The sequence below is a fragment of the Lissotriton vulgaris genome, chromosome 3_1 (assembly GCF_964263255.1).
Source record: "Lissotriton vulgaris chromosome 3_1, aLisVul1.2, whole genome shotgun sequence".
Lineage (NCBI taxonomy): Eukaryota > Metazoa > Chordata > Amphibia > Caudata > Salamandridae > Lissotriton > Lissotriton vulgaris.
This window is the reverse complement of record NC_141689.1, coordinates 1189155877-1189168016: the sequence shown is the minus strand read 5'-3', so window position 1 is coordinate 1189168016 and position 12140 is coordinate 1189155877. Positions and strand designations below refer to the sequence as shown.

Here is a 12140-nt window from a genome sequence, read left to right as displayed (position 1 = left end):
GTTCACTGATACCAATTTTATGTATTTCTGACAAACTTGAAAACACGGGTTCAAATTGTCACGGAACCGTCACGGAACCTCACAATCAAGTTTCAATATTTCGGAAATCATTTTGCCAACTCGCCTCTTCTTCCATACTGTGATGCTGTTGTGGTCGCCGGTGTACGCACGGACGTCAGGCACGCCGCAAGGCCGTGCCACGCTGATGTCAATGTGAGTCACTCTGACTGGATGTAGACATGACTTTATCTATGTGCGGCAGACGACAAAGGTCACGCCTATGTGACTGGAAAGGAAGTAACTCCGCGCAAAAGCAAAGGATGAGTTTACTTGAAAGAATTACTGATAGTCTTACTGTATTTCTGTCCATGGGTGCTTCAGGGAGATATTCTGCAGGGCGGTCGACTGTTGAGGTACCGGTAAGAAAGAAACTGTCAGCCCTACAGCTTCCGTTGGTGTTTTCACTGGAGGCAGAAATTCCTCAGCAGTGTCATCTTCTGAAACAATAAAGAAACATCAGAAAGATCAAAGCTTCTGGTTACTGTTTCTCTTCACATACTCTCTTTAGAAATAATTATACCTGTCTTCAATGGTTTGGTGGTCTGGTTTTCCCCCTGGACCCCCGAACGATCTCACTTAGGGTACAATCAGTCAAAATTCTACATATATATTTTTTGACATTTTCTAGTTTCATTTAACGTTTACACAAAGAAGAAACGATGCAATAATAAGTAGATATGCAATTCCAGGATGAGAAATATGACCTCAGAAAAAGGAAAACTATGGACAGAGGGGATACATTCAAAACAGACCCTATCAAACCACTACAAAACCAGACGTCTTAAATGAGAATGTAAGTCCAGAAAGTCACTGCAGATAGATTCAAACCCCCCTGCTGTTATTTAAGCAACAGAACCTCCTTTTAGTGAAGTTAGATCCAGCATCTTACTGATCCAAAGACATGCAGGGGTTACTTGAGCCTTTCAGCAACAAGTAAAATATTTGTTCCCAGCTGTTCCAGTCTGAAACAGACATGGGAAGTATTTACTTTCTACGGTTAGATCCTTGTTTGAAAACTCTAGTTGTATGACGGAACAACACAGGGAAATACTTTGCATGCTTTTACATCGCATTTTCTACCCCGCATTTTTTAGAAAGCATATGCTTTTACAACGTATTCATTTACCACACATAAAAATAATTAAAAAAATTAAAAAATATATATATATTACCTACTGGCGGTCGCCAGTAGGTATATATAGTTAGGATTTTTTTGAATAGGGATTTCTGAAAATTCTATGTTGAATAACTTTGGCGTTGATGGACGGAAGTGGCTAAAATTTTCAGGAAAATGGCACATTTTGTTTCTGAGCGTCCCCTGAAAGTTTGGGGGGGTTTCGTCAAGCAGGGGCCGAGAAAAAAGGGGGGTCCCAAAACGTGTTTTTAACATTGAGTTTTCCATAGGGCGGTTGGACACACTTTTAGCTCGAACGGCTGAATGGATTTCCACAAAACTTTTTTCTCGGCCCCCGCTTGACGAAACCCCCCCAAACTTTCAGGGAACGCTCAGAAACAAAATGTGCCATTTTCCTGAAAATTTCAGCCAATTCCGTCCATCAACGCCAAAGTTATTCAACATAGAATTTTCAGAAATCCCTATTCAAAAAAATCCTAACTATATATACCTACTGGCGACCGCCAGTAGGTAATATATATATATATATATATATATATATAGATATAGATATAGATATATATATATATATATATATATATATATATATATATATATATATATATATATATATATATATATATATATATATATATATATATATATATAGATATATTCACTGAAAAAACCATTGGTTATAGACCATATATAGTTAGGGATTAGCCTTTTCAAAACCTTATTTTACTCACACAAAACCATTGAAATTTCATATATAGTTAGTTCCACTAACTATATATCGCGCACCCGCAATCCACTGCTGATGATGTCACATATTACATCATTCATGACATGGTTAGTGACATCACTGATGACATCTCAAATGACATCACTGATGACATCTCAAATGACATCACTGATGACAACATCCAGTGACTGTATGTTTCTGTAAAGTTAAAATATGTCTTACATATTGAAGAATGAGTGGATGTATAAGTGTCTGGATGAAGGATTTAGTAGGTGCATGACTGACTGTATGAGTGAGTGATTAAATGTGTCTCACTGAGTGCATGGGTTAGTGACTAAACTGTTTTAATTTGTGCATCATTATATCTGTTGTTCTACAAACTGCTACATATGTTGATCAGTAGCTATATGAGTAACTGTATGGGTTATTCATTGGTTGTCCAAGTATTTGTATGGGAAACTGAGTGTGTGTGTATGGGTGGCTGGGAGGTGTGTGACTCTATACATAGATGTGTGAGTAGTTGATTCACTATATGTATGGTTTCAAAAGTGCATGTGCAAACAACTGTATGGGCGGTTGACTGTGCATGAGTGTATTAGTGAGTGAATGGATATCTCAGTACTACATGTCAAAGTAAGTACATAAGTAAAACACAGTACATGTGAGAGTTGACATATATAAATAACTGTGCATAAGAGCCAGTGAATGTGTGAGTGGCTGTATGGATCATTGTGAACATGTATCAGGGATTGTATAAGAGAGTAAAGTAAATGTGTTAGTATATGTTTGAATAAGTAAGGTGTGTATAACTGTATAGTTGAGAAAATGGAGGTGTGATTGATTTTTTGCATAACTGACTAGGTGTGTGAGTAACTCCATGGATGAGTGACAGTCTGTGACTGTCTATTTACACTGATTGTATCTAAGGTTATATTAGAGTCTGAAGAGGTTCATGGTATTATCACATGAATGATATCATCAGTGATGTGATCAGTCATGTCAAATGAGATGTTATCAGTGATTTTATCAGTGATGTCATTTGAGAAGTCATCAGTGATGTCATTTGAGATGTCATCAGTGATGTCATTTGAGATGTCATCAGTGATGTCATCAGTGATGTCACTAACCATGTCATGAATGATGTAATATGTGACATCATCAGCAGTGGATTGCGGGTGCGCGATATATAGTTAGTGGAACTAACTATATATGAAATTTCAATGGTTTTGTGTGAGTAAAATAAGGTTTTGAAAAGGCTAATCCCTAACTATATATGGTCTATAACCAATGGTTTTTTCAGTGAATTTTCAAGGTTTTGTAAATGCAAATTCCTAACTATATATGGCCTATAACCTATGGTTTTTTCAGTGAATTTCATTGGTTTTTTAATAGCAAATATCAAAAGCTGTAAAATGTCAAGTACGTGATAGGTAAAAACTTTTTCGTGTTTATGCACGCTGATGTGCTTTGAACGCTGCCCCCCTCCCCTCTTTTCTCTTAGTAGTACTCTCTCTTTGCAGATAGTGAAGAGTAGTTAACGCAGGCCTTTACCCCGGTTGTAATCCGTCCTGCCTGCTTGTCTCTCCATTTGATTGATTATTATCCAAGCATTTACTGTTTTACAATTGATTCTCTTTGGTTCATTCTCTATTTACAAACAAGCACAAAGTCGCAATACTCTGTTTAGTCTTTGCAGATCGTGAAAAATCGTGTAAAAAAATAAAAGTAATCGAGCAAAATCAGTAGGCCACTAATTGGATCTCTTTTTGACCTCGCTAAAATAGAAATATTATGAACAACCCTTCATGTGAAATACGAAAATAGTGAGATGAACTGAGCTCCACACCATGAGGGCTGCAAGACAGCTCGGCTCCGTCACCCATCCCGCCCAAAATAACGACAAACCCTATGCAAATATTAAAAATATAGACAACACACCAGCAAAGAAACAGGGTAAAACATTTTATTAAATAACTATTTACATAACTATTTTATACTTTTTATTGCCCGATCCGGCTAGCTCAATCGATCGAGCATGAAACTCATGCACTCTGATAGCAAGCGTTGCTACTGATGCTATGCAGACCAAAACTGGTTTTCAGTTTGTACATTTTTCTAGATTTTTCCATCCAAGGTTGGTTGACTTTGTAGAACGATGGCTTCAGATTTTCAACATACAGTGTGGTGGCGCGGACTGGGAGGGGGCGCTTCGCTCCTGCCCCCTCCCCAAGTAAGATTTTCATACGTGAAATTACGTTAATGGTTTTGGTCCCTGAGTTGCTTCAATGTCACTGCCATTCTCAAATGGCATAAGTTCTGGATGTTGGGTGCCATAGTTCAGAGTTCTGAGCAGCGCTTGTAACACTGTCTGAAGCTTATTTCCACCTACTGCAGCTTCACTATTCTCAAAGTAAGTGAGTGTCGTTTGTGGACCTCACTGCATTTGAAAACAATGTGATATGTTACCTTCCTAAACCGCTTGACGGAGGCCCCGAGGGGCGGTGTAATGGCCATGGACTCGGAGAAGACGCTTGGCTCCGACCCCCTCCCCAAGTCTTATAGCACCGGTGTAGCCTGAGATCGCCCCCGACATAGGCGGCCGGCTCCCGGGGTCCGGCGGAACTTTTTGCCTTTTGATGACTCTTCTATTCTGGACCTTGTCCCACAATCCGTTTGACCTGAAGACACGCTGTAGTGAGGCGCCCCTTTACCGTTTTAGTTGCCATTCCGCCCGCTTTTGCTACACTGTGCCTCTTCCGCCATTCAGCTGTTTACCGCCCGCTCTTGCGACTACAACGTCTCACTCACCATGTAGTTGAGTTGCTCCCGCTCTTGCGATGCAACGATAGGCGACTGCCACAGGACTCTCAAAATGGCGGCCGGCTCTTCAGATTTGGGCGTGGTCCACTAAAATGGCCCTGGGACACCTTGGAACTCGGACGCTTCCCTGATAGGGCTTGGGTCCCATTCTCGAAAGCGTCCCCTCAGCCGTGAAGATTCTACAAAAGTCTTGGGGGCCCCCGACTCCCGCAGGCTTCTGGTGGGGAGCGGCTGCCATGTTTGCTCGTGGAATGGCCACGACGGACCTACGAGATGGTAGTGCTCTCATGCTGACGCCAGCTTTAGTCTGAAACATCCAGAAACACTGTAGACTACCATTTCGATCAGTTCCGGTAGCGCCCCAACATGACCCGGTAGAGAAGAACTTGCCCTCCCCTCTTTGACTGATGGTTCTTGTTGCCTGTCCCCTCTGTTGTCATTTTACAGAACTTTTTGGACTGCTGAAAGGGGTTGTGTTCCGAACGCTGGTTGGTGGAGACATTTTGACTATATTCTTGACCTACGTTGTCGCGTAATGCGTTATATGACACGCGGCGTTAGCACACCCGGAAGTAATCCGAGGCGCAGCGCGCAACGTAAGCATAACAGGTCATGTGACTTGATAATAAAACTTTTTATTGGTTCATTTTACTTTTGTTATTTTAATAATGAAAAGCTTGGTCATATGACCTAAAAAATACGCTTTTTATTGATTTCGAACTTTTTTTTAAAAACATATATGTTATAATATTCCAGGCTAATGTACTTTCCCGGAAAATTTACAACTGTCCTGCAAGTAAAATATATTCCTTTTTCGAGAAAAAGGGCGTTTCTTCGTTCCATGACGGAGCCGTTGAGTAAAAGAGACTCGGCCTGCTGTCTTAGTCGCCGATACGTCTGATTATCAGATTCTTATCGATCACTTTATGTTGCAGAAGTGGAAAACACAACTGCCCTTGACCATTTATCTTTACTGCGTTCCTACATATTATACCTTTTATCCGTCATGTAATTGGACTGCTTTATTTCACTTGCCTTTAACTGATTCGAAAACAGTGACTAAAAGTAAAAACGTTACCAATGTAAATACTACTACCATGTTTTGTTTTAAAAACCTTTATTGTGAAAATGTCAGTATACAAATACGGGCCTATAACCACGAGGGCCGGCCACGGAGCAAACTGGAATCGTATATGATGAGGAGACATTTACATTATAGAGGAACGTAACGAACGAGCCATTAGGTTGCAAGAACTAAGGTGTCTAACAGTTGCGGAATCGGTGGACGTACATTTTGTAATTAAAATACGACAGGGCCACTTACAAAAAAGTTATCTCGATATACATTTGCGTGCAAGTGCCATGGGTGACGTTAATTCGAACTTTCAATAGTACAGTAATCAATAACACATCAGAACTTAATATCAATAGAGATGTCAAAATATTCAATCAATTCTCGTCCCCGCCCGCCATGAGCATCAAAACTGCATTCATATCTCGTGATATCAAGGTTGTTCAACCAGTACACAACAATGAGTTACGAGTCCCGTTTATACCGGCGCCATTTTGGGCGAGGCCGGGCAGGTCCAAGATATAGTCAAAATGTCTCCACCAACCATCGACCAGACCAGAACCCCTTTCGGCCCTTTATGCTACAAGATGGTGTCTTCCATTCAGAAAATATTGTTCGCAGCATTTTGAAAGGAAACATAAACAGCCGTTCTCCTAGTGAGTCTCACATTGTTACATTTAGGAAGAATGTTGAAGAGTAGTATGTGGAAAATCTGAAGCCATTTTTCTACAAACTCTCAATCAGCCTTGGATGGAAAAAAAAATCCAGAAGAATGTACAAACTGAAAACCAATTTTTGTCTGTATAGCATCAACAGCAACGCTTGAGTCAGCTTTGTGTCAAGCCGCCATTTTCATTCAATCAATAGCGTCCCCCTGCACACATTCAGGGACCTGGTCGTGTCTTCAGATGAAACGGATTGTAGGACAAGAAGCAGAAAAGAAAAGGAAAAAAGATCCGCCGGACCTCGGGAGCCGGCCGCCTATGTCATGTGCGACCTTTGGCCACACCAGGGCAATAGTGAAGCTGCAGCAGGTGCAAATAAGCTTCAGACAGTCTTACAAGCACTGCTCAGAACTCTCAACTATGGCACTCAACATCCAGGACTTGCCATTCGGATCTTGGCGCCTTGTGCTGGTTCCGACCTATTCACACATCGGTCAACTACTGACATCACCTCATAAGCCAACGGGGCACCCCACGCCGACTTTCGGCGCAGCATTGTAGGATGGCCACACCAGTGCGGCAACTTGCTGGACACCACCTCGGTGCCATCCGGATCTCGGCGCGTTCGAGTCACTGTACCGCAAGAGTGACCGGAACTCAGCTGGTCACGCCGTCTTTCGGCGCAGCATTGTAGGATGGCCATACCAGTGCGGCAACTTGCTGGACACCACCTCGGTGCCATCCGGATCTCGGCGCGTTCGAGTCACTGTACCGCAAGAGTGACCGGAACTCAGCTGAACACGCCGTCTTTCGGCGCAGCATTGTAGGATGGCCACACCAGTGCAGCAATTTGCTGGACACCACCTCGGGCAATAGTGAAGCTGCAGCAGGTGCAAATAAGCTTCAGATAGTCTTACAAGCACTGCTCAGAACTCTCAACTATGGCACTCAACATCCAGGACTTGCCATTCGGATCTTGGCGCCTTGTGCTGGTTCCGACCTATTCACACATCGGTCCACTACTGACATCACCTCATAAGCCAACGGGGCACCCCACGCCGACTTTCGGCACAGCATTGTAGGATGGCCACACCAGTGCGGCAACTTGCTGGACACAACCTCGGTGCCATCCGGATCTCGGCGCGTTCGAGTCACTGTACCGCAAGAGTGACCGGAACTCAGCTGGACACGCCGTCTTTCGGAGCAGCATTGTAGGATGGCCACACCAGTGAGGCAATTTTCTGGACACCACCTCGGTGCCATCCGGATCTCGGCGCGTTGTGCTGCCTTCGGCCTATTCGCACATCGGTCCGCTACTGACGCCGCCTCACGTGCCAACGGATTTTGTACGCTTTTTGTAGCCCTATGCCGCATAACAGGTCATGTGACTTGTTTATAAAACTTTTCATTGGTTCATTTTACTTTTGGTTTCCTAAAGATGGAAGGCTTGGTCATATGACCTAAAAATAACACTTTTCATTGGTTTAGAACATTTTTTTTTCCCAAACGATGAAAGCCCCACCTTGTTTCTGGATGATTCAGACTGAAGTTGGCGTCAGCATGAGAGCACCACCATCTCGTGGCTCCGTCGTGGTCATTCCGCGAGCAATCATGGCAGCCGCTCCCCACCGGAAGCCTGCAGGAGTCGAGGGCCCCCAAGACTTTTGTAGAATCTTCACGGCTGAGGGGACGCTTTCGAGAATGGAGCCCAAGCCCTAGCAGGCAAGCGTCCGAGTTCCAAGGTGTCCCAGGGCCATTTTAGTGGACCAGGCCCAAAACCGAAGAGCCGTCCGCCATTTTAAGAGTCATGTGGCAGCCGCCTATCGCTGCACTGCAAGAGTGGGAGCAACTCAACAACATGGTGAGCGAAACGCTGTAGCCGCAAGAGCGGGCGCAACTCAGCTGGATGGCCGCCACCTGGGGAGGCCCGTTCACGCCGCCTCCCCCACGCCCCCCCCCCGGGCCGCCCCACGCCAATTTTTGGAGCAGCATTGTAGGATACCAAAACCAGTGCGGCAGTTTACTGGACATCACCTGGGTGCCATCAACATCTCAGCGCGTTCTGCTGCCTTGGGACTATTCGCACAACAGACCGCTACTGACGAGGCCTCCCTCCGCAACACCCTGGACGCCCCACGCTGTTTTTCTTTGCTGCATTGTAGGATCCCAAAAACCAGTGCGGCACCCAGGTGACATCACCTGGGTGCCGTCCAGAACTCAGCACGTTGTGCTGCCTTGGGACTATTCGCACAAAAGACAGCTTCTGACCATTGTTGCTTTTTTTTGTGAAAAATGTTTAAATGTTTTTACAGTTTTTGTTCCGTTCGTTATATTTAAAAGTTAATAAAGTTTTATAATCCTACTTTGTTGGAGTGTTATATATATTTTTTTAAACGGGTGAATGGGGCCTTGAATCGGGTTATTGTCATGTGTGGGCTTTGCAAGTGTACTGCTACAGGATCGGACATTTCAAACTCAAATGCACGTTCTTTTTCTTACCTTTCCGAAGCATGGAGCGCAATAGCAGGTAGAGAAAGGGTGATGCAACTGTTGAACACTGCCTGGCCTGGAAGTTGCTGGCAGTGCCCCCCCCCCCCGCCCGCTCCTGAAAGAGGACAGACACACACCGCCGCCCCGAGTACTTCAAAGATCTTTAAAAGACCATGCGCTTGTTCATGAGGCTTAAATGGTTTATCACCCCTTCTAGAACCCCTGCATCGACCCTCTGACGTTTCCTGGAAGAATTACCACGTAACACAATACCAAGCCTTGTCAGCTGAAACCCCCGAGGAATCGTGGGGCATATTATCAAGGGGGTTTATCTCCGCTTTTTTGGCTTTAAAAGCCAAGAAAGCGGAGATAAAATTATCTCCCTATTACCAAGCTGTCGCTAACACCAGTTAGTGACAGCTAAAAGGAGATAGCGACCATCTTGGGCCCGCTTTGCATGTCAGTGATATTTATCACTAATGACATGCAAAGTGGGCGTGCCAAGATGTTAGGGACTGGAAACAGTCCCTAACATCGCTATCTCCTATTACCAACTTTTGGAGATATTCGCGCTAAGCGCGAATATCTCCAAAAGCTAACACCTGACCTGAGCAGTTCTTAGCCATGTTATCCAATGGGAGGTGGATAACATGGCTAAGAGCATTTGCTCGATAATACATGAATATCGCTGACTTTTCTGCGATATTCATGCATTGCGGCCGTTTTTTATCGCATTCGCGATAAACCTTGCTAATAGCAAGGTTTATCTGCGATAAAAATCGCCGATGTGCGGCGATAATTTTTGTCTCTAAACAAGTTAGAGACAAAAATTATCGCTAGTTGTTGGTAATATGCCCCCGGGTTTTTGCTTGCAGAAATCGGGAGGCGGGAGACTAGCACTGAAATCAGTAGTCTCACGCCTGAATCGGGAGGGTTGGCATGTCTGGATTCTCTACATCTGGGGCCATAAACTACATCCGCAGGGCTAGGTGATAGCCTGGGACCAGCCTGGCATCTAAAATGGCTGCCGTGCACGACAAAATTGTGGCATTGGAAAAAAGGCAAGATGGCGCAGACAATGTTTATCAATAAGGATTCATTTATAACAAAATATTTTATCGCACTGACAAATTGGCGGTCAACACTTCCTGATTTCCATCGAATCGAACGTTAACAGACGTCACGCAGCAAAAAAAAAAAAAGCTCACGCACAGCCGCTGGAAGAGATGTATCAACATATATGAGCCTCCTCAGCCACCCTCAGAAAACATAGGGGATTAGGATACGTCTCCCGCACCCCCTTATACCTAGTAATTTAATTAAAACGAAGCACAAAATGGCGAATTCCCGTTTCGCTACCAGTTTGCGGCCCAGTTCGCGGCCCGTGAAGCGCTTCTACCGTGAAAAATCATTTTTTTTTTATTTTCCCCACGGGACCCTTTAATAACCCCAACAATATTCCTAGGGGGTCAAGAGGGGTATACCTTGCCCCCTTTCATTAAATTCCCCCTTCGTTTTTCACCTCTTCTTCTCTCTCGATCCTACCGAGAGATAAGATGGCGGCCGCTCCGGACTGTTTAGAATGTTGACAGACACCGGGGAGCCAATCAGCTTCGCATCGCAAAGTTCAGTTTCGCGAAAAGTAAGCGGACCGGAGCGCAGCCCGGAGCGCTGTTACAGATATATATCTTGTTTTGAACGTTAATTTCTCAAAATCCACTGGAGCACATATATTGAGACCTAGCAAAGGCACATCGGGCTAACAGTCCCTATAATTTTGCCAAGTTTCGAGCAAATCCATTCAGCCGTTCGAGCTAAAAGTGAGGCCAACCGCCCTATGGAAATTAACATGGGAAAAACGCGTTTTGGGACCCCCCTTTTTTCTCGGCCCCCCCTTGACGAAACCCCCCCAAATTTTCAGGGCCTGCTCAGAAACAAAATGTGCCATTTTCCTGAAAATGTCAGCCGATTCCGTCCACAAACGCCAAAGTTATTAGACATAGAATTTTCAAAAGTTCCATAGAGAAAAAATCCTAACTATATATACCTACTGGCTATCGCCAGTAGGTAATATATATATATATATATATATATATATATATATATATATATATATATATATATATATAACATTTCTATGGCAAAATGAAACCCCTCATTTTGTTCCTTTGCAAATTAAATATTTTAAGTGTTAACACTTTATTCCAATCAAGATGACTTCAGGTGTGCCATACTTTTGTCATAAGTAAGACTGTTAGAGCTCTAGTTGTTCTTTAGAACACTCTGGGACATTCTGTCACTGGGCTATAGTTGGGCTACATCTGGCTGATATTTGGGCTACATTTGTTTTTTTTGTCTCTGGTGGCCATCTTTGGGCTACATTGGGCTACATTGGGCTACATTTGGGCTCTAACATATATATAGCCCAATGTAGCCCAATATATATTTTTCAAAGTTAATTTTTGTAAAAACCACTGGAGCATATATCTTGACACATAGCAAAGGCACATCGGGCTACCAGTCCCTACAATTTTGCCAAGTTTTGTGGAAATCCATTCAGCCGTTCGAGCTAAAAGTGAGTCCAACCTCCCTATGGAAAACTCAATGTTAAAAACACGTTTTGGGACCCCCTTTTTCTCGGCCCCCGCTTGACGAAACCCCCCCAAACTTTCAGGGGACGCTCAAAAACAAAATGTGCAATTTTCCTGAAAATTTCAGCCAATTACGTCCATCAAAGCCAAAGTTATTCAACATAGAATTTTCAGAAATCCCTATTAAAAAAAATCCTAACTATATATACCTACTGGCGACCGCCAGTAGGATATATATATATATATATATATATATATATATATATATATATATATATATATATATATATATTGCCACAATGTGATCCAACAGAAGTCGAGTGCGCTCACCAGTGTGTGCTCAGCCCAGGGGTCGGATCCTGACCCAAAATTACTTTTTTGTCATAATATCCCATTACTAGGCAAAGTAATATAGGCAAATATACAGCTGATATGGACAATGATTAACACTAATAAATGGTTGAACAAAAGATGTAACCGATTGAAATTAAAGAAAACGCGCTGTATACAATAATGCAATTCTAGATAATGAGGTTAAATCCTTAGCAGAATACTAGATTGTAAGTGGTGATTTAACCATTCA

At 43.3% G+C, this 12140-nt stretch overlaps 1 protein-coding gene across 1 annotated transcript in view; it reads right to left on the bottom strand.

Moving 5' to 3' along the window:
• The window catches only part of TBC1D2 (TBC1 domain family member 2), a 516269-nt gene that overhangs the window by 341068 nt on the left and 163061 nt on the right, over positions 1-12140 (bottom strand). The window contains exon 4 of the mRNA XM_086961651.1: positions 356-497. Within this exon, the coding sequence (XP_086817777.1) occupies positions 356-497 (142 nt within the window). The remainder of the gene's footprint in view (positions 1-355; positions 498-12140) is intronic.